We start from the raw sequence: 23,339 nt of genomic DNA, 5'->3' as shown, positions 1-23,339 counted from the left end.
TTAATCTCTGTTGTCCTTTATTAGCTGCTGACAACTCACAATTCTCCAAGTTTTTTAGGATATACAATGTATTTTATTTTTTTTCTTCTATTCTGTGAAATACTTTGGTATAAATGTGTCAGATAAATAAAGCTGACTTTACAGCTGTTCCAGTTATGTGGTTGAAAAAGACCAAGAATAACGAAATAACTTTTCTTGAAACAGTGGGGATGTCTCCCTCTTTCTAAGACATGTTTAGTTACTGGAGATGCTTGTAAATTTCACTTGCAAATGTTAAGTCAAAATCATGGCAACTTCTGTGAGCCCTTTGGTCCCTGTATACTTGAAGACAGAACCAAATTTTCCATGCTCTACGCATTTGGTTTGACCAGTTATCTGGGGATAGACTTCATCAAGACTGGATACAATCACAAGATGTTAATGATTTAAATGGACAGAATTATAAGAAGTAACCATGGTGACAAAGGTGCGCTACACAGAGATCAGAAGGTAATGTCTGTGCTTTATGCAGATGATGACGTCCTTCTAGCAACATGGAAGGAAAGGTGATGGTTATTTTAGAGGTTTGCAGCATGGTATCATACAGCCAAGCTGTAAATAATCACTATCAAATGGGAGGCCACAGTTAACTCATGTGGAAAAAAAAAGAGGTTTTGTCCCTATGACAGACTGGCATAGTTTTATTATGATTAATTTTAATATAATTAATTTATGGAGTTTTATATGTTGGTCGGTGCTGAATATCTTGAGTGCTACCAGAATTACATTACTGGAAGGTTTGTTAACAAATGAAAATGTTTTGCGAGGTAAATTATCTTTATCCATCTCTCATTATGATACCCATACCTAACAAACAGATGGACTATTGCCAAACTTGAAGGGTCTCGTGTAGAATATGTGTGTTATGCTTCTGTAACAGGTCTATGTGCATGTAACACAACTTTCCTTTACTGTATTTATTATTTTTTTTATTATTATTAACAGTGAAACACATTTTTCATAGCACGTGCACAAATGTGACTTGTAATTATGTCCTGCATAAAAAATGTGTACACATATATCCACTGAAAATGCAGCAATTATTATTTTTATAAAAAAGGACAAATATAATACGAAAAGGGGTTCCATTAAATGTTTTTCCACTCTAAAAAAGGTAAAAAAAACAATTTGCCTCTTCCTTATTTTAAACCTTTAAAATGAAGCTATAATGGAAATAAATATGAAAAACTATGTAGAGATCAGTTTAAGCTGTGCATGAAATATTGTGCTGGTAGTCTTAAAATGTTTAGTTAGGCGGGGGGGAAAAGCTGAGTCTGGACTCCTTTGCCTTCAACATTGAAGGCAAACAATTTCTTCATTGTATTTATTGTTGTGAAGTGACTCAGACTTTCTCAATAGGATATTAAATAATGTCTGTGTCTGTGTGTGTGTGTGTGTGTGTGTGTGTGTGTGTGTGTGTGTGTGTGTGTGTGTGTGTGTGTGTGTGTGTGTGTGTGTGTGGTGGGATGGAAAAGAACTGATTAGTTCTAAATTGTCTTAGTTTTAAATAATTTCACAGTTTTGTCATTTCAAGTATTTATGGTTTGCTTTTTGTGGCTCTTGCAGTCAGAAACCCCCATTTGGATCAGCTTCACAATCAGTCATAAATAGCTATTAGAGCCAACTGCGTAAAAATTACTTAATGGTTTTCATTAAAAAAAAGCCCTATTGTCTAACCAGTTTAAACATGGATCAATATTTCATCTTTAATTTGTCATGGCTATCAGAGCTGTTTTCTCAACTGTCGTTCTGAGGATCACTCCCTCTCACTGTGTGTGTGTGTGTGTGTGTGTGTGTGTGTGTGTGTGTGTGTGTGTGTGTGTGTGTGTGTGTGTGTGTGTGTGTGTGTGTGTGTGTGTGTGTGTAAAATAAATGGCAAAAAACATTGTTTAATGGTCTGTTTACCTGTTTACCTTGAAAAGATATTTTTAAAATTGCAATAACCATTATCAGTGCTTTAAACAAGTGATTCTAATACAAAAGTACATATAATTAAACATCTGTTTTTAATAAATATGTTTACAACCTGGTTAACAAAAAAAACAACACTTTGGTCTGTATTGCCTACGGTAATTCACATCCACATTTTTTTTTTTTTTAACCACATCAGGTGAATTTATATAGAGAAAATAATTCATTTATAAAATGAGCCTTCTGATTACACTTTGTAACCGTTAGTTTATAACCAGGAGAAAACACCAGCAGCTCTGCAGCTCCTCCAACATGGGTAGGTTAAAGTTGGTAGTCACAGCTAACTTTGATTGATATATAGTGGGCATTTTTCCATTGTCTTCCAGAACAACTGAGTGGAGTGCCGTATAAGCAAAAATGTTTTGGTTTTTTTGTATTTTACAGTCTATTGCAGGTACAAGCTTTATTTTTTCTTCAAACTACAGGTTGGGCTGAAGGTCATATACCAAAATGTCCGTGCATTAATAAAACGTAGTGGTGCTAAACCAAATTTGCATTGACAATGTATTTCATATTAACTATATATATATACATATATATATTAAAAAAGTCACAAGGGATGTCTTATTTTGCCAGTGAATTGGATTTTTTTTCATAAATACAATTTAAAAAATGTGTGTTTGTTTTTTTATAAATCAGACTACTTTCCTCAAGCTACATCATGCAGTTAAACTTGAGAACGGGATTTTATTGAATCAGTGAAAAAAAAAAAAGAGAGAGAAAAAAAAACTATAGTAACACTATGGTGCAGGTACTTTTTGCTTCTTGGTGACAATTACTCTAATGTAGCATTGTTAAATATAGGGAGTGCACAATAGATCTGGCTGTTTAAATGGAGCCGTAGCTTTGCCTTTGACACAGCAGTGGGATTTGTCTCTCCAATTTAGTCTGACATGCAACTCCACAAAGCTGTGCCTTTTGTACACCAATAAGGGAGAAGCTGAGAGCAGCAGGAAGAGAGAGTGTGTGTGTGTGTGTGTGTGTGTGTGTGTGTGTGTGTGTGTGTGTGTGTGTGTGTGTGTGTGTGTGTGTGTGTGTGTGTGTGTGTGTTGCACCACACTGTCAGGAGTTAAGTGCTCTTCCAGTCAGTCTGTCAAACCCACACTGACTACCATACATCCGGCTGACCAAGAATAATAAAAGAGATGTCCATTACATTGAGATGTAGATGTTAAAGAAAGACAAGTGAAAAGCAAAAAAACTAAACTAAAAAAAAATACAGAACGTAAGGCAAAAGTGTCAAAACTAGTATCTCAGCGATGGATAAAAAGGACAAATAAAAAAAGCAGGCGCTGTAGGATGAATGGATGAAAGAGCATTAAAAAGAGCATAATAGAGGGGAGAATATAGGAAAGCTGAGGGTAATAAACAACTTATGCAAGCTTCTGGTAAATTCATTGGACTAATGTTAAAAATAACACTACAAAGATTTAATGTAGCACCTCCAGAACATCATCAGACCAACAACTGGTTAGAATTAATGCAAACACACCAGATACATCGTTTTTCCATCAAAAGACAAATCACAATACAACTTAACTACTGACCCGTTAAAAAAAAGAAACTTACAAGAACTCGAAAAAGAGATAGACCCATTATGATCTGATGCAACTTACAGCTGGAAATATAAATAGTGCTGTGGTAAATAGTAATTTACAATGACATCAAATGCTTTATCTTCTTTTTTTTTCGTTGGCGTGGACAAATAGGTTTTACTATACAACTATAAGTGCTTGGAGGAAAAAGAAAAAAGTATTTTCTTTTCTTTTGACAGCACACTCCTACTGTTTTTTCCCCTGTTGTGCCATGTAGTTTTTCCTGTTACCACTGCAGTCTGGTTGCTAACAGACTGCACATAAGATGTACAGCAGACGCCAACAAGATGACAAGATTTAAACATTTTCAACTATGGAGTCCTGGATAGCTCAGTTGAGCGGGCACGCCGTATACATCGCCCTCGTGCAGGTGGCGCAGGTTCAAATCCTGCCATGTGGCTCTTTACTCCATGTCTCTTATACCCAAGTTTCATGTCTAGCCACTTCTTTTCAAAATAAAGGCCACTGGAGCCACAAAGAAAAAAAATAAAAAATTATCAACTATAAGTAAAGCTGTCTACAGTCAAACAAAGGAAAATTATGTGGAAATATGCAGCTGTCTTTCTGAAGGTCATAATGCAAAAAGAACATGATCATCTTAAATAACTGTTATACAGTAGTTTGTCACATTTTCATTTTAAAGTTTCCCTCCTACCAAGGATGCTTCAGATGGGGAACGGCCAGTTCGGGTATCCTGCACTTTCATCACTCCTGCATCTTTTTCTCATTTACATGCAAATTGTCACAATGCAAAGTGACTGTCTCCGAGGGGGTGCTTTTAACATAGTTATTTTCACTGCATCATATCAAATATTTTACATCAGTTGAGAAGAGTGAATCGTGAACAGAGACTCATTCAAATTCTTTTCAGAAAAACGCCAGGGTGTTGTCATGTGCCTTTTTTATGAATATTGCCCTTTTGTCACTTTGCTCTTAGGGTCTCAATGGTCAGTGCTGCAAAAATAATTGTGCGTGTGGTTTTCCTTTCCATTACCACGAAGTTACTCTGGATCTCATATACTGTTACCTCCTGGTTACCCGTTTGACAAAGATTCTTCATCCCCAATTTCTCAAGCCCCTTTTAACATTAGATACTCCGAGTTTAACGCGCAGATCTAGCGCGTCGTGTGCCCATCTTACATTGACCGATGTTGGGTGGCGTGTCGAGCTGCCCCGTGAATAACTCGCCTCCGAGGGTAGTCCTAACCACGGGTCAGGTCTGATGTAAACAGAACTAACGCGGGGTGGCGTGTTGTGGGAGGGGTTTGTAGATCACGTAACCTGAGTACAAGCCACCAGGGAAGTTTTTTATTTATTTATTATTCTATAAAACAAGGAAACAGCTGATCACAAAGGATGGTCCATTGTTTGAACAAGTGGACATGAAAATGACAAACCGGGGCCTTGCAAGAAGCAAACTGGGCCAAAATACGCTCACCCCAATGTTCATCCATCCTCATTTTGAAAATTACACCTGTCTGACAGCGATAAATCTTGCTGATGTGGGAGTAATACGACATTCTACACGGCCACACAGGTTACGTTATGTTTTGTCGATAACGCCTCCCGACTCACCGTATGTCCCCTCAACTCGCCTTCAAGCCTGAGGAAAAAAATAACACGCCTTGCGTTCATATTACCAACGCGCGTTAAACATGCGTTCATCCAGCGATATTAGCGGGTTCCAATCTAAAAGATCCTACAGTCTGACTAAGTAGACTGTAGGTGGTTTTAAACGTGCTCCATAATAATAAAGGAGGCAGTAGAGCAGAGCAGAACATGCTCTGCCATCTGCATTTTATTGCAGACTTTTATCTTTTGTATAATTTACCAGATCTGTGCATGATTCAGACCACAGAATACCGACCTCTTAATCTGGTTTTCAGTCAGAGTAAATGTCGGCATACACCGTCAGGCCTATATACAAGTCTGTGTGTTTACATGTGAGGTCCCCCAAGGGTCAGTTCTAGGTCCCATACTGTTCTCCCTTTACATGCTACCCCTGCGGTTGATATTTATGAAGCATAATATTCCTTTTCACTGCATTGCTGATGATGTGCAGGTTTACTTGCCATTAAAAAGGCCCCTTCTAAGGAATCTCTTCATTCTGTTTAATTGCATGAAGGACATTAACATATGCCTGGAATTTAAATGTTTTAAAATTAAATGAAAGCCAAACTGAGATTGTAAGACATGAAGGCTTACAAAATCTGAATTCATGTCGTCACAGCCACAACCGTAATGTGTCAAATATACCACCTTCACAAAAATAGCGAAATACACCAAGTAGTGATTTTCTACCTTACTTGTTTGGACTTTATGTACGTTGCACTAGCTTATTATTTCATCAGTTTCTCTCAGCACATAAACATTTGGCTGTTTTCAGACTATGGCATTTTTAGAGCAGGCTGACTGCTGCTCCAATCAGATTACAGGACTGTTATTTGGAGTTTAAAAGTAATTTCCTTGTACCGGTACACATGAGGTAACTGGTCACACACTAAACAATCTGACAGCAACTCAGCTCCAGATATTGGTCACCTATTGCCAATGACTCACCAATGTGTTAGCGAGCATATTTAATAACCCTCGCCCACAGCTAACAATTGCTGAATACCAACTGCCTGCTGATTAGACCCTGACTGGTCAACAATCTTACAATCACATCATCTAAAAGAGCCCTAGCTGTAAAATCTCGCACAGCCAGTTGACAGCATTAATTATTTCAGTGCTTTGTGAGGTATGTCTCACATCCTCCTAAAACTGTAGCTGCTGCTCTGCAGATTAAAAACAGAACTCTACAGTATCAGATCTTATGATTGATTGTGTTTATTATATAGGTCTTGTAACACATAAAAAACATATCATGGACTTCTTAACAAGATTTTACAGTGGGACTAAACGGGTAAGAATTAATTAAAAAAAAACATCTGAAGAGGAATGTAAATTGCAACATGTAGAAAAATCTGTAAGGCTCAGATCTTGAATACACTGTATGTCTTGTTTCTCTAATCAGCTGACAAAAACTCTCACTGGTGTGTGTGAGTGTTTATCTAGTAAAATAATTTATGTGAGCAGAATAATCCTGGACATTCATACCTGTATGTCCGTGTCTTTGACTGGCTCTAGGGGCTCAAAGGTGGTAGCAGCACTTAGACTTTCCAGCCTCTGAGAAATATGAAAGATGTCCAAACCTCTTGAACCAAGGAGGATTGACCTGAAAGTGAAAAAGGAATAGTTGGGAGAAAAGAGAGATAAATGACAGCAGTATTTGTACTTGACTGCCACTAGAGGGCAGAAGAGGCTCTTCCACTCTGGAGTAAAGGTTTTTGAGGAAGATCATAGCAGATTAGTTTGCATTAAAATTACTGTTAAACTTTTAAGAATACAAAAAATGCAATGTGAATCTTCTTAAAACAAATGGCAATTTGGCTCTGACATCAAACAATGAATTGTTTGGACAATTTAAATTTTTACATGCTCACTCTCAAAACAAACCAGATTTAAAGCTAAAATATTCACCATGAATGTTACTAGGTTGCCTTTAAGTGTAATGATTCTGAGTGCCATGACCTGGGACATAAAAAGGGTTTAAAACACAAATTAATATGCCTTACGCTTTTACATCTGCTGCATCTTGGGATGTGCGGGTCAGGGTGCGAGATCGAAGTCTCTCTCCAGCTTGCTGGATCTCCTGAAGGTTCCTCTCAACATGTGGCAACTCAGACACAGCTTCTGTCTCAGCCGCAAGCTGTTCTGCCTGCTGCAGCAGCTCACCAAAACCTTCAGCATCCATGACCACTGCACAAAGAGGAGGAAGGCAACAAATGTGAAGCGTCATTGGTTCTGAACCACAGCATGTTCATGACACAGCATGTATTTCAAGGTTGATTCAACGTTAAGCAGTAACCATGACCTGAAAATGATAAGATAAGTAAATAATTGAGGAAAATATAAGTCTTAATTCATAAAATGAATTTTATCTTCAGGAGTAGGCTATTCAACTTATTATCCTAAAACCGCAGAGTCTCCCCCACATCAGGATGGTTCCACCTAACCTGTCAAATGCCACCTGGCTCCACCTGTCAATCACTTGGACCAACGATGGAGTCGTGGTTGAAGCATAGCAGCAATATTTTTATCTTTAATAAATCAGTTACTGATGGCACAGTGCTCTGTTTTAGGTCTTTTTTTTACAACCAAAAGTGCTTTGCGCTGGTTAGGGGGTACTTGGCTGAAAAAATATTTCACAGGGAGTACATCACTGAAAAAAGGTCAAGGACCGCTGAGATAGAGGATATGAAATGCACATTAGCTACAAATTAATATTGAGGGTTCAAGGAAGACTGTCGGTTCGTGGAGATGAAAATTTAAAGCAAACTGAAAGATTGCCAACTACAATCATTTCCTCCCAAATATTCATGAATTTGTGCTGGAAACGTATGAAACAGAAACACATGTTGACCCAAGTTTTCATAAGAAATAATGGAAAATCCAGCTTCATTATTGCCTCTAACTAACTTTGATCCTGAGTGTCCATCTTCAGTTTTTCCTAATTGAACTTCCAAAGCAATGGGTTTGTGGTACCCAGAGTTGTCAAGTAACAAAGTACAAATACTTCGTTACCTCACTTAAGTAGAAATTTTGGTTATCTATACTTCACTGGAGTAATCATTTTTCAGACGACTTTTTACTTTTACTCCTTACATTTTCATGCAATTATCTGTACTTTTTACTCCTTACATTTTAAAAACAGCCTTGTTACTCTATTTCATTTCGGCCTTTAAAAAAAACTATCCAGTTAAATTGCTCCATCCGGATAGAGTGAATTTGGTTGTGGCTCAGATGTTCTTGTCCAGTTTTGTTCTTACATCCGTTCCCTCAGATTCCTGCAACTAAACTTGGATGTACATTCCAATAAAGGTTAGGATAAATGATAACCTGCCTCTGAAGTTTGACTTTTTGCACCATTACAATACTTATAGGCAACTAGTCATCATATCTCCTGCTCTCTGAAACACATGTTAATGCTCAATAGTACACATATTTAATATATTTGCATTACACTAAGATCCATTAATTTTCAATGGCTTTTGTAGTTAATGGCTTTTTTCCCCTTACATTACTTTTACTTTTATACTTTAAGTAGTTTTGAAACCAGTACTTTTATACTATACTACTTTATACTATACTACTAATAACAGTAATTCCCCCCTTTTCGTTGTTTTACAATCTTCCCTACAAAGTACTGCTTCTTACCTGTATGTCATTCAATGTTATATGAGTTTAAAAAAGGTCTCCAATGTAAACAAGTGTAATGCTTTCTTGAAATAATGCCTTTTAGTTGACTTTGTATCAGCGAATCTGTACTGTCATGAAACTGTACCTGATCCTATGCAATTCTTCTAATAAATTCTTCAATCAATCAATCAGTACTTTTACTTGAGTGAAACACTTGAGTTGATACTTCAACTTCTACAGGAGTATTTTTAAACTCTAGTGTCTATACTTCTACCTGAGTAATGAATGTGAATACTTTGACACCTCTGCCCTAATCATCAGGTTTTAATTAAACATTTAGATGCATCAACAGCTGACACCAGTAAACACACGCTTAGCCTCAGTTAAGTTTGTTTTTAAACAAACATATGGTAGAAACAGACATTACAAGACACGATAAAAATAAACTTTTGAAACCCTTCCAGTAACAGGGGGATGAAATCCCCGCGGTTTGAGTGTGTTCTCGCTGGCTAACAGCATGAGCTAAAGGGCTAACGCTGCAGCACATGTTCCGCTGCTTTAGAGGCGACATCACTGCCCGCTGGAAGCAAGCAACCTTCATACCTGTTATGTAAAGCGGAGGCAAGTATACTTCTGTATGTAGTCCTCGCTAAGTGAATTTATTTGAAATGATCACGTATTTTTGTTCAGATTCAAAGTAAAGTCCATGGAGATGTTTGCGCCGGTACTCCTGAAGTCGACGCTGATTGGCTGATACACGGACGTTCTTCTTCGTGCAACAATACACACAGATTATGAAGGGCTACAGCGACACCTAGTGTGCAGAGGGAAGCTACGACAATGCAACAAGGATGCAGTACTGTATCCCCTATCCTTTATTTAAACGTCAATTATTTTACAGAAGCAAAGAGAGACACATTCTTTTTGCATTTATTTCAAGTTTTTTTCAGCCATCAAAACCACTGCATTACTGACCTGTCATTGGCAGAGAGAATTCTAGTCAAATACAAACAAAAAGATAAAGAGAAAAATTGTAATATCTTAATTAATTAATCTGTTGTATTAGACGCTATATAAATAAAATTGAATTGAAAAAATTAATTAATAATGTCTCCTCAAGAGTTATGAAAAAAATAAAAACCTACCTACCTACCTACCATTGTTGATTTTTTTAAGAATTTGTTTAGGTTTAGGATAGATAGATATTGTATTGATCCCCTTGGAGAAATTCGGATGAGCCAAACTAAATTATGTTATTTTGTTTTTATTTAAAACAACTTGCACCGGAAATCTCTCTGCCTGTTTGACTTTACAAAGTAGTCAAACTGTAAATAAACAACAAATGTAACATGAAAGTCAGTAATTCTGATAGTCAACAGCAAAAGCACATGACTATTCACATCCCCTGTTAACAATGTACCGTATGTACTTTAACCCAAGAGGATGTTTCTGTTATATGCCCTGGAAGGAGTGACATACTTTATTTGTGGTCTTGGCCTGTATAAAATGCAGTAAAACCTGACTCATGTAAATGTTTGACACACAAATTCACTGACAAACTCATCCACTTTTTTTCATTCACAGCATCACCTTAGAAATGAACATGTTGATAATTTATTCAATGTTCTATTTCTTCCTTTATTTTTATTCTTTTTTTTAATGTCCTCATTCCTTCTTTACTTTCAGGGGTCAATTTAAACTGCAGAGCAAAAAAAAGCAAAAAGAAAGAAAGAAAGAAAGAAAGAAAGAAAGAAAGAAAGAAAGAAAGAAAGAAAGAAAGAAAGAAAGAAAGAAAGAAAGAAAGAAAGAAAGAAAGAAAGAAAGAAAGAAAGAAAGAAAGAAAGAAAGAATGAAAGACATAAACACAAAATATTGCTAACATACCACAATTCTTAAATATTGGTTGATATGTTGTTCATTTTCAGCTATGATGTTGCCTGTTTCCCTACCATTGTGCAGCCCCATCATTTATGAGTTGAAAATGCACTGTGTTGTGTTCTTTAACCAAGCAAAGACAATTTCCTTTCATTTCTTTAGTCAAACATGTAAATGATGCTCTTCAGTCCAAAGTCCTTCCTGACAATAAGTATTTAGCTCTGGTCAGATGTTAGTGCCAAAGAGATGCAGATTCCTTTACATGGACAAAATATTTTACAAATAATAACATCCTATGCTTGTCTTTTATTATTTTCTTCATGCTGTTCCTTCTTTCTTTTGTTTGTTCTTTATCTGTTGTCTCGTGAGAGGAAACTTCTGGCTGCTGCCTGAATCACAAACAGCAGATGGCTGATGAATGCCTGCTTCCAGGCATTAGTCTGTTGCACTGGCCTGGTCATGTGGAGCCCAAAGCCCAGAGCTACTTTCTTATATAATACATAATGAAAGACTGTTCCCTCTTACACCGACAGGAAACAAAGAGCAGCGTCTGTGTGACCGTTCACAGGAAAACACAGACATCTTTAATCAATTAGTTTTTGGGTCATTACTTAGCCCACTGATTAAATGTGTGCTTTTGAGAAGTAACATTTACCTTGAAAATAAAAAATAAAAAGGAAATTCAAACATTTTGGGGAAAACAAAAAATTATTTCCGATTCAAGTTCTGTATCTAAAAATGGGAGCAGAACTAGCCAGAGAATATAAAGTGATATAATTCCTGTTGGGTGTATTTAAATACAATTTTCTACTTACTGACACCTGGACACTATTTTCATTATGTACAATATTGGATTACCATTCTGTGCATTGAGTACTGTAAATAATGAGCATATTACTCTGTCTTAATGAGCATATTACTCAAATCAGAGTATTAGGACACAAAACTTCCCTGCAAGGGACAAAGCATTCTGATTCTGATAAAACCTCACGTAACTTAACACATTAAAGTAGCATGGAAATAAAAGTGATGAATGTGATACATGTCAGCATAGTTTCCTCCCATCTCTTTGTAACGGATCACTGAAAACCTGCTTAAAGTGAGCCAATGTTGGTGGCTTCTTTCATCTTCTGATGTCTATGGTGAGGAGAAGTCTTTCTTCACTATTCTAAAGCTGCATTTATGTCCCCAAAAAAATCATACAAGGCTGTGTCATTTACAGAGAGAAACAGAACCCACTGTTCTTGTTTGCGTTTCTTTTGGTTGTGACCGAGTTGTGATGCAGTCTACAATGCTCTTTGTACTCTTTGTCCTCTCTTTTTTTTGTGACCCACATTTGCTGACCTGCTGCTCAAACATCAGCCAACGTTTTACAGTTCACTCATGAATCAGTTTCTGATACAGAAAACAGCAGATATTCTTCCACCATTTATTGATTATGAACTCTGGATATACAGGATTGCAAGTTTTCTCTTCCAAATAAAGTTGGGATGATGTGCAAAATATAATGAAACACAATGTGATGATTTGCAAATCCTTTATATTTAATTGGAAAGAGACAAATTCTGAAATTGTACTGTCTTTTGAAAAATTCAAGATTTCAAAGAGTTTTGTTGTTATACTAGCACACATTCAAACATGTAATAGTATAAAATATGCACTCAGGTCCCAGTCATAAACTATGTTAAGGAAATTCAATTACGGAAACAATTAACTTTTTTTTTTTTTAAAGAGCCATATTCTACAGAAAAATATAAACATTTAAATAAGATTGAATAACAAACCTGAATTTAGCTTGTGTGCAGAGAGCAGATGAGAGACTACATTTCACCACATGGCTTTTATTGCACCTACAGTATTTGAAATATTTAAAGTGTCACTTGGTGGCTGGCTGTATTATAAAAATATAAACCAATTTTAAACTTAATGTTTGCAACATGCTGCAGAATTGTTGGGATCAGGATCAGTTTGCGTTCGTGGAGCAGTGAAACGGTTCCCTATTGCTGTTTTATGTAGTTGTTCCATCTAGCCAGCACTTCAGGGCCTCCTGGTCATTTTTTATGTCCCTAATACACCAAATGTTTTCAGTTGATGACGGTTCTGGACTTCACAAATGACACTTCAGTACCTGAATTGTCCTTCAAAGTCGAGCTAGCTGCAGGCGGAAATCAGGCTTTATCTTCACAAAATACGTAAAGGCTTTCTGGGGAAAATGTCATCTCAGTGGAAGCATGAACGATGCTTTCATCCATGTGCAAGTGTTTGTATACCATCTACACATTATGCTGGATTTGTGACTATGTGATGAAAACAAGCTGTAAAATGACAATGCTGCATGAACTAAGGCCCAGATTTAGTTGTTTTATCTAGGAATCATTTTTGCAGGTTTGCTTTTTTTGACTTAGTAGACATTTACTTGTTTTGGCTTATCTAGTATTTATTCATGTTGACATTCTGAATCATTTATATATGATTATGTTTTGTGTGGAATTGTGTTTTTTTAAATCTTTACTTTCACTCTTTGTAGTTTTAAGTAAGTTGTTCAGTGATTTATAAAAAGGAAAAAAAATATTTGAGATGGGCATGAAGGTTAATGGACAATTTGACAAGATCAGTTTTATTAAAATATAACAAACACTTATTTGGGTTAACGTTTTGTACAAAACATTACAGATGAACTGAAAAGTCAGTACATTTTTGTCCATTGTCTCTTCCAGCCAAATGGAAGATGAGATCTATATCAGATTTTGGGATGAAAGAATTGAGGAGGGCATGAGGGTTAATAAACAATTTGACTAAATTTAGGAATTATTTCAGGCCTTGTTTTGTTAATCATTCATTCACAAAATCCTAACCATGTTAAAACATTTAAACAAAAGCAAAAAACAAACACCAACATATCTCTTAACAAGTGAAAAAAGAAAAATCAAGTCTTAAAGGCTAAACAAAAACAGACTTTTATTAAAATATAACAAACACGTATTTGTTTTACGCATGTTGTACAAAACAACATTACTGATGAACCGAAGAGTCAGTAATGTTGCATTAGTCCCGTGTCTCCTCCAGCCAGATGGAGAGGATGATCTCCAGCATCCCCAGCCTCTACTTGAACTGGTTATCGATGAGTGTGCCCTTCATCTTGGCCTTCTTGGCCTCCAGCTCGGCCAGCTCCTGCAGCCTCCTCTTGCTCATGCCCTTCCTCTCCAGCTGCTTCTCGATCACCTTGGCGTTCTGCGCGTACGAGTCGGCCACCTCCCGCGCCTCGATCTCCTCCTCCTCCTCGTCGATGGTGGACACGGTCACGGAGCTGAACTTGCCCATGTCCTTGGTCCTCTTGGTCATCATGACCCGCACCTTCTTGGGCACCTCGGGCTGCTTCTGGCTGTAGACGCTGGTGTTGCCGAAGCCCTGGCCGAACTTGACGACGGCTCCGTCCACGATGAAGGTGGCGGGGCTGCTCTTGTCCTGGTGCTGGTAGAACAGCAGCAGCCCGCACTTGCCGCACTTCCTGCGGTACTGCCGCTCGATGCCCTCCGGCCTCTTCAGGTACGCGTTGTCGTCGTCCGCCACGTTGCAGAACTTGTGTGCGTGCTTGGCCCCGTCGATGACCCGGGCCCGGTCCCGGGGCCGCATGGGCAGCTTCTCCACCTGGCAGAAGGGATGGCCGATATTTTACTGTTCACGATAAACCGTCAAAAAAATTCCCTACGGTAAGAATTTGTCATCTCACGGTAAAAACGATAAATTCCCGTCGATGATGTTTTTGTGTAAAGCTGATTTATGGTTCTGAGTTAAATCCACGCACAACGTACGTGAAGGAAGGAAGGAAGATATGAGCCAGAAAGAAAGAAAGAAAGAAAGAAAGAAAGAAAGAAAGAAAGAAAGAAAGAAAGAAAGAAAGAAAGAAAGAAAGAAAGAAAGAAAGAAAGAAAGAAAGAAAGAAAGAAAGAAAGAAATGAGCAAGCAAGAAAGAAAAAGAAATGAGCAAGCAAGAAAGAAAATGAAATGAGAAAAGAAAGAAAAGGAAATGAGAAAGAAAAGAAAAAGAAATGAGCCAGAAAAGAAAGAAAAAGAAATGAGCCAGAAAAGAAAAAGAAATGAGCCAGAAAGAAAGAAAGAAAGAAAGAAAGAAAAGGAAATGAGAAAGAAAGAAAGAAAAAGAAATGAGCCAGAAAGAAAGAAAAAGAAATGAGGCAGAAAGAAAGAAAGAAATGAGCCAGAAAGAAAGAAAGAAATGAGCAAGCAAGCAAGCAAGCAAGAAAGCAAGAAAGAAAGAAAGATTCCTGTTGATGACGTTTTTGTATTGGTATTTTTTTTTAATGGTTATCGGGATAAATGCCAGAAATTATCATGATAAGTGTTTTAGTCCATAGGCCCGTCCCTACCTGGCAGTCCAGCACCAGCACCATCTGGCCGCACAGGCAGTAGTACACGTGCAGCGGCTTCTCCCCGTCGTCGTACTCCTCTCGGTCGCGGGTGTCCGAGCACACCACGCTCCTGGACACGACCTTCGGCATTTTCTACAGACTAGCGTGTCCGATCGCTGTGATTTTAGAGTCAAAACATCGTCAGATGAGCACCATGTTTACGAAGACGGCTTTTCCGGTGTGCGTCACTTATATCCTCCCCACCAGAAACACCGGTCTTTTTTTTCTTTTTCCGTCTTGACCTTTCCTTAATTGTTTTCTATGCATCTGATTCTATTCCTCATACCTGTTTTATTTATTTATTTATGTATTTATTTTATTCTCTATTTATTTACTTACTCATCTTTATTATTATTATTATTATTATTATTATTATTATTATTATTATTATTATTATTATTATTATTATTATTATTATTACTGGTACCGTCATTATCTATATTATGACTTCTTATTCATACTAGATATTTTTATAATTTACTCCATCATTGTATGTGCTCCACACTATTGTTTGTGTTTGTATAGCAAGATTTGCTAATAAAGTTTAAAAAAAATTAACAATGGAGAACAAGTAAAGCATTTCAAAAGGCAGCATTAATGATTTATCCTTAGTAATAAAAGAACACAGCATAAGTATTAAATATAGTGGCACTATGACTTGTACTCTGCATGATCTCCTGATGAGCAAAACCTTATAGCTGAATGGGTTTTCTGCTTGTTACAAACTTGCTAATTTTTACATTTACTTTTGTTTTACATTTTATGCAAAGAGAGGCTCACCAGAGATCACAAAAAAACGGTCTTTTTTTTTTTAATTGAAAAATATCTCATACAAAACAACAAGGCATCAAACAAGGCATCAAAATGCTTCAAGGAACAGGTGCATTTGAGAGAAAACAGAAGGAAAAGAAAATAAATAAAATGAAAAGGAAAAAAATGAAAGGGGCTAGGGCTTATGCAATGAATTATATTCAAAAATTATGTTCAAAAGTTGTATTGCATTTTTTTTTGTCATGAGTTAAAGGGCTTTAGAAAAGTGAAGGAATTCGTTATGTTACTTTCATATACTTGGATTTGTGGATCTGGAATTTACCCAGAATTATGATATTATTAATCAGAAAGTCATCATTGGTATTATCCATTGAAAGTCCAAAAATAATAGCTTTTGGTGAGAAGTCCTGCAGATCAAAAACATTTGGGTGAAGCCAGTCATGTATATCCTGCCAAAGGTATATATATATATATATATATATATATATATATATATATATATATATATACAAAATATATACAAACTGTCAAAGAGGATAATGGACAAATATCAATTTAAATGCAATATGAAAAGGAAGGAAAATTAAAAATTAAAAAATGGGAATTCTTGTAAGGAATACAAAAAACAAAAAAACAAGGCGGTCTGAGAATTAAAAGGTGCATAAGAATAACAAAATAATTTAAGCATTTAAATTCACATAATGGAGCATAGAAAAGGACAGGAATTATTAATTTAGAATAACAAATAACGAGCAATGTCTAGACTTATTTTACTTGCATTTTTGTTTTCTACTATTTTGAGACATGTGAAAAAAATCTTAAAATCATTAATAAAACCCCGGAAGGAGGGTTTACAATTTCTCCATTTGGCATAATGAATATGGTACTTACCCAGTAACAAAGTTATATTAATAATATCAGAAACAGAAAATTCCAAATCATCCATGAAGAAAATAATATGGCTTAATTCAAAAGGTGGAACATTATTAATTTTAAGAGATATCCAAATCTGTCTGTCCAGAAACCATGAGACAAAGGACATTCATAAAACAAATGATTCAGTGTTTCTTCATCCTTTTTGCAAAAGGAACATTGATCTACGGTACCTCAAATTTAAATATTCTTTTAAGAAAGATTCTGCCACAGGATAGACCTTATTCATAATTTTAAAATGTACTTCTTTAACTTTAGGCAAAATAGGCCATTTAATACATTTGGAATGCGCTTTGTTTAATGTGTTTATATTTACCATGCAAGAATCCTGTCGAATTATCCTTCTGTAAAAATAATGGAACAATCTGGGTTTAAAAAAATGACAAATAAACTTGTTACCACACTTTTATCAGTCAGAGTACATCCTTCGATTAATAGATTTGGTAATACATTTGAAGCTGTAGTATATACCAAAAAGTTCTAAATTAGGTGAATTAATGGTAAATGAATAACGCTACATATTTTGTTGAATTCTCTATGAGAACAATTGAAATTATATATTTTTTGGAAATCTGTATAACTTAAAAGAATCCCTTTACTATCCATAAAGTCAGTTACATACATAAGGCCTTTATCAAACCAATTACTTTTAAATACTGATTTTCTACTAATTGTAATTATTCTATTGTTCTATAAAGTTGACTAATGAGAGAAGTTGTGAGCAAATACCATTTTCCATTTGTGAAATTATGCGTCACATTAACGCACATCCCAGGTCACCTCATGTACATTTTTTTTTTTTACTACAGACTCATTACTCCGGCACTTTAGAACCAACTTGTACATTTTTTCCTTTAATATTTGCTCTTTTGTATTGCACCAATCACCACAACAAATTCCTTGTGTGTTAAACTAATTGGCAATAAACTTCTGATTCCGAACACACTTAATTCTAATTAAACAGTAATTAGCTTATTATCCAGGTCTGCACAATTGTGTTGACAGTCACTTGTATCATAGTGCAATAAAGCAGGGAAATATCTAAAACATGCAGGACACTGGCCCTCGAGGACCAGGATTGCCCGCCCCTCCTCTAGAGTGCTTGTGCCGAAGGGAAAAAAAAAACCCACACCCTATTAATAGTCTCACTATAGAGAACACACAATTTCAAGTCCTCGTGGTAAATACTTATGTCTCAAGTCACTGTACAGACATTCCTGACTGAAAATGTTTATTGATCCCAGGACTGGGAAATTATTGTGCTGCGGCACATACAGAAACAGAAAGCGACAGTTCAAGATAAGTAGAAAGTAATATCTAAAAAAAATGTCTATACATGGGTGTAGACAATATCCTGCATGTTTTAGATGGGTCCCCATTTAGTCAACTTTATTAAAGTGGCTGTCTCATCAACATGAGTATTTATTTTTTATTTTATTGGTTTAGTTGATAGGGACAATGCAGTTTAAACATAGTTTCAGTACAATGACAGCAACTGATGTTCTGCACATAGAGTTTATAGCTATTGCTAATTTGCAACTCCTGTCCCTAGTTGGGCTTTTCTAACAATAAAATACAATATCTAGGACCTATAATACAAAATATAAAATTACATCTATTTAAAAACAATCACAAAATAAACAGTCACATAATCCCACAATCTCCACACATACTCCCTCACTCATTCACTCCCTCCCAACACGCATCACAACACACAGTAACATTTCAAAAGTGGGTACAATCCTGTTGTGTTTTCAGCCAGTTCTTAACCATGGATGCAAAGATTCTGCTATCTGATACCAATTTAATTTCATTCGGGAGTCCATTCCAGAGATGACCGCTCTTTACTGAGAAAGCCGATTGTCCGAATGTTGTTCTGCGGTAAGGTATTTGACAGTTACAGTTTGTAGAGCTCCTGGTGTCTCTGCTGCTGTTTTGTCTCTGAATAAACACAGTGGCTCTGGGGCCAAATTTTTAATACATTTGAAAAATAGTAAGACCTTGATGACGAGCTGATATTGGAATCAGGTGTTGCAGGGAAACATGCAGGGCAGCAGCAGATACCAGGGACCAGAGTAGAGGACCTGTAGCAGGCAGCCCTCCAGATCATGCAACACTGACACCAAAGCAACTGGACTTCTGGAGATGCTTTCCCAGATGAAAGTTGATCAACCAAGGTCTGCTTGACTTGTTTCAAGCCATTTTGCGTTTGAGGCTTTAAGCACTTCAACCGGGTTGAATCAACCCCCCCCCCAAAAAAAGCCATACGTGTAGTTAGTTCATAAATCACATGTTTATTTCAGGACCAAACAGGACCAAAGACAGTACAAAAATCATTCTGTGCCTACATAATGGAAAATAAGTGTTAAGGTTCTCGGGAGGAGAATCGGGGTTACTGCACAGGGTCATCACTGGCAGCAGGCAGTGTCACAGGTCTTCCCTTTGCACACGCAGCCAGAGGCACATTTAGGGCAGCCTGTGGGGCAGCAGGGGCAGCAGCCTGCAGTGTAGAGACAAGTCATTAGTAACAGAACACATCTAGGAGCTCTTAAATACAATCTTAATGAACTTGGACAAACTGCATGTGGCTATATTATATAGATGCCCAGTTTAATAGCTGAAATTAATGCTTGAAAATTTGAGATGCAAAACAAATTGAGGGCACATGAGACGTCTAACAGCCAGTTAGTCAAGGTCAATTAATTACCGGAGTCAAATTCCTTGTTGGACAATGTTCGAACCTGGCCAATAAAGCTGATTCTGATTCTAAAACCCTAGAATTTCTAATATTTCGTATTCACTTTGGACACACACACAGACAGAAATCTTACTCTTCTTGCAGCTGGTGCAGGAGCAGTTGGAGCAGGAGCAGGATCCTGCGCAGTTGCATTTTCCACCTGAGTGTCAAAAACAAGGCAGTTAGTCTCATGTGAGACAGTTACATGGGGGCACACAACGATCTCAGTCTAATTACATTAAAATAAGGTACTTACTCTTAGCGCAATCGCAAGGGTCCATTTTTGTGGATGTGTCGCTGGTTAGCAGAGGCAGAAGCAGGTGATTCTCGTTTCCTCGGTGAGATGTGATTGAGAGCGATGGGGCGGGTGCTTTATAGCCCTCTGTGTACAACAGAACCGAGTGCAAAAGTGAAAAACACGCCTGTCACGCAGGATGCAGACTCAGGTTTGTGCACACGACTCTTTGAATAACGGAGACCCGCAGACTGCCATCACAATAAACTATACACTTTTGATTTACGAGCATTAAACGAGACAACTTCCACTCTGTACAAATACAACATCGACTTAATTAACATATAGGTCGTATAAAAGGAGGATTAACATCTCACTTAATTAAAGGTTTAAGGTGGTAGTCACGTGATCGTGGTTTGTGTTTTACATGAACAGGTCTAAAAATTGACATTAATTAAGCTTTCATCTAAACTGATTTTAATGCCTGTGGTTTATCATATATAACATCCTGTGGTTATTTGTTTGTTTTATATATAGCCTATAAATAAATAAATTGAAACCCACACTGATTAGAAACCGTCTTTAAAGTTCATCCATTTAAATGTAATGAATTGATATTAAATTATTTGTCCAAATGTCGGAAATATTAAGTGGGACGTTGAAGATGATGTCACATCGAAGCTAATGCTGCGTTCCATTTACCTCGGAAGTCGGAACTCGGAACTGGGAATGACGTCACAGCCGAGTTATCAGCGTTCCAGTTACAAAGTAGTTTATAGTTCGCATATACCACATGAAAAATGTAAAGTACACTATAGCAGCATATATATGCCGAACAATACTTGAATACGACTGATTTAGTGTGACCAAAACTAGAATGAAGTGCTAAGAATTTTTACAGAGCTCTCTTCTACTGTTTACAACCGGGGTAGCCATCTTGGAATGTGAACTCGGGGGTGGTGAAGACTCTCCCACTTTCCCAGTGGGAAATCCCACTTCGAGGGGCGTTCCAGTTGAAAATTCCGACTGGGGGCTAGGAAATCCCCACTTCCAAGGAAAAATGGAACGCGGCATAAAGGCTGATTTATGGTTCCGCGTTAAATCGACGCAGAGCCTACGCCGTAGCCTATGGCGTAGGGTCTGCGTTGGAGTAACGCGGGACCATGAATCAGCCTTAAGTCGGATAATAGCAGTGATTTGGGATGTTCCGGCGTGTGTGTGCACACGGCCCCGCCGCGGTCGCAGGTCCGTTCCCCGCAGCTCTGCACCCGGCGGCCCGGGAGCAAACAGGCCGTGGTGAAGTGCTGCCTTCACGTCTCCCGCACTGTGGGAAAGTAACTTTCCAGAGCGAGTCGAGCGCAAATGGCACGTGGGAGACCGCCTGACGCCACAACGACGGGACACATAATAATTGTTTTCTTCTGAGAAATTCTCAATGTGGTTAATGAGCTTTTAACACCGAATATCAATAACAGAAACGTTTGGGACAAGATGCTGCTCTTAAAATCCTTGGATTATGGTTATGTCTCACCCTTGAAATATTAAGAATGCTTGTTATAATTTCGAAAAAACACACAGAAATTATTATTTATTTGTTTGTTTTTTATTATTATTTTTATTCTTATTATCATTATTTTGAGTTTGGTTGCTTTGGTCGGCCAAAATGGAGTCGAATTTTCAGAAAATGGGACAGATGGAACCTGAATGCATCGTTGCACTTTTTTATTTTATCTTTTGCGCTCGCCACCTTTTACGCGTGAACCTTGTGTACTTTATCATTCGAGCAATTTCCAGTAGCGTCTCTGAGTAATCAGCTGAGGTGTAATGAGCTGAGTCACACTGTACAATGTGATCGTTGTAACCACCGTGTGACCACTAAAGGAAGTTTAAATTTTGTCATTGAAACAATAAACTTATCGACAGGACCAGAGCTGGCCCTTCCCAATGTGGCGCCCTTGGCGAGGTTTTATATGGATAATGCTTCGAAAAGAAATCGAACAGCATTACCATTGTATTTAATTTATAAGATAGCATGTCACCCAAGTTACATGCTTAACACATAACAAATAAAATAAATAAATAACTAAATAAATGCAAAAAAATAAATCAAAATGTGTAAATTCAATATAAATACCCTTACCACAAAATAAATTCTGTAAATAAGTTAATAAATAATAATAGTAATGAATTATAAGTACAACAGTCAACATCAAACTTCAAATTTAAATAACCACGCAGTTTGCACATAATAACTCAAAGTTTCATTTACACTAAGCAACAACTTTATACAAAAACTAATTAAAATATCTATATACAAAAGTTATATGAAATATCTATATACAACTAAAAGCAAAACTATTGACAAAAAAGCAATTTACAGACCTGTATTGTTTTTTTATTTTTTTTTATTACTGCTTCCACTAGTGATGTATTTGTCTGATACTTTTACTTCACTTGGTATTATCACTTGTAGTAATATTAATTGGGTAGAGTTAACTTACACAATGTTTTTCTATAAATCAAATGTTTCATGTGTGTGAAATAACCCACAAAGATGCACTCAAGAGCATGACCAGAGTGTTGGCTTTTTATTTTTCATGATGAAACAATGAAGGTGAACTTGCAGACACATAAAACGTTCAGGGGCCAGCAAACATGCTAAGACAAGTGTGTGTGCGTGACGTCTTCTAGAATAATTGACATCAAATGATGCAGATCAGCTGTGACTTGGAAGGAATAATCAGCTGACAATTTTAGAGAGCGGCAATACCTATTTACATGCTATTTTTCTCTGACGTTTTTCAGGTTTGCACTGAGAAGATCCACCAGAACAGCAAACTAAGAACTGCGGATTATCGAGACGCTGAGATTTATCTTGTAACAACGTGACACACGGTAACATAAAAATACAATCCACTTTAAGGTACTGTATATAAGGTCAAACACAAGGTTGGACAGATAAGGGGAACCTCCTTCTGTCACTCAGAACAGTTTGTAGGTCTGACAAACCTCAGGGTGTTGAACATCTCGCCAGACATCCCTGCAATAGCTCAGCTCCACAGATAACTTCAATATCCCACGATTTCTGTATATTTATGCCCATCTTGCAACTTGGCAGCCCCATATAGTGGCTGTGAAGGCTCCATGCATCTGCACAGAGCCAGAAACAGGTGTGGTACGTTCACTGAGCCGGTAACAAGGACCACATCAGAATTCACAAAAGCTTTATTCAACTGGACTCAGTGTCAGTGAATGTCTTCCTGGAGCTCACGCGAGGAGGTGGCTTTGTTGGAGTAAGAGGCATCAGGAACACCTGCTGGATTTAAAAAATAATCAAGTAAAATTGTAAAAGGTTTAGTTTGTAGAATTGTCAGAGGAACGTTGTGCGTGAGGGTTGAATATAAGACGTTGATTTGTTGGTGATAATGTAAAAGCGCCTTTTTTTGGAGTTAAAGGGGACATATTATGGCATTTAATGTATATTTTAAAAAGGCCTTGAATGTCTTAAAAACAAT

General features: G+C 37.1%; 3 protein-coding genes across 3 annotated transcripts in view; all 3 read right to left on the bottom strand.

The window, feature by feature from the left end:
• nup93 (nucleoporin 93) overlaps positions 1–9,586 on the bottom strand; it is a 36,365-nt gene extending 26,779 nt beyond the window's left edge. The window contains exons 1-3 of the mRNA XM_061722540.1: positions 9,450–9,586; positions 7,223–7,406; positions 6,705–6,822 (exon numbers count right to left, since the gene is read on the bottom strand). Of these exons, the coding sequence (XP_061578524.1) occupies positions 6,705–6,822; positions 7,223–7,401 (297 nt within the window). The 5' untranslated portion in view covers positions 7,402–7,406; positions 9,450–9,586. The remainder of the gene's footprint in view (positions 1–6,704; positions 6,823–7,222; positions 7,407–9,449) is intronic.
• A 3,736-nt stretch (positions 9,587–13,322) lies between these two features.
• steep1 (STING1 ER exit protein 1) lies at positions 13,323–15,342 on the bottom strand. The gene is made up of 2 exons (XM_061722539.1): positions 15,107–15,342; positions 13,323–14,369 (listed from the first exon to the last, which is right to left on the bottom strand). The coding sequence occupies exons 1-2, from the start codon at positions 15,236–15,238 to the stop codon at positions 13,824–13,826; spliced, it is 678 nt and encodes a 225-aa protein (XP_061578523.1). The 5' UTR covers positions 15,239–15,342; the 3' UTR covers positions 13,323–13,823.
• A 3,820-nt stretch (positions 15,343–19,162) lies between these two features.
• mt2 (metallothionein 2) lies at positions 19,163–19,999 on the bottom strand. The gene is made up of 3 exons (XM_061722538.1): positions 19,846–19,999; positions 19,684–19,749; positions 19,163–19,352 (listed from the first exon to the last, which is right to left on the bottom strand). Exons 1-3 carry the CDS (start codon positions 19,868–19,870, stop codon positions 19,261–19,263), a joined length of 183 nt encoding a protein of 60 aa, XP_061578522.1. The 5' UTR covers positions 19,871–19,999; the 3' UTR covers positions 19,163–19,260.
• Between the last annotated feature and the right edge of the window lie 3,340 nt (positions 20,000–23,339).

This window comes from Cololabis saira, chromosome 5 (genome assembly GCF_033807715.1).
Source record: "Cololabis saira isolate AMF1-May2022 chromosome 5, fColSai1.1, whole genome shotgun sequence".
In the NCBI taxonomy this organism is placed as follows: Eukaryota; Metazoa; Chordata; class Actinopteri; order Beloniformes; family Belonidae; genus Cololabis; species Cololabis saira.
This window is presented reverse-complemented; position numbering and strand designations above follow the sequence as displayed.

Bases quoted from the DNA above. Each gene is read 5' to 3' on its own strand.
- steep1 (XM_061722539.1), bottom strand. From the start codon at position 15,238: ATGCCGAAGGTCGTGTCCAGGAGCGTGGTGTGCTCGGACACCCGCGAC. The intron at 14,370-15,106 runs GTAGGGACGGGC...CCCTTCTGCCAG, and splicing joins TGCTGGTGCTGGACTGCCAG to GTGGAGAAGCTGCCCATGCG.
- mt2 (XM_061722538.1), bottom strand. From the start codon at position 19,870: ATGGACCCTTGCGATTGCGCTAAGA. The intron at 19,750-19,845 runs GTAAGTACCTTA...TTTGACACTCAG, and splicing joins CCCTTGCGATTGCGCTAAGA to GTGGAAAATGCAACTGCGCA. The intron at 19,353-19,683 runs GTAAGATTTCTG...TCTACACTGCAG, and splicing joins CTGCACCAGCTGCAAGAAGA to GCTGCTGCCCCTGCTGCCCC.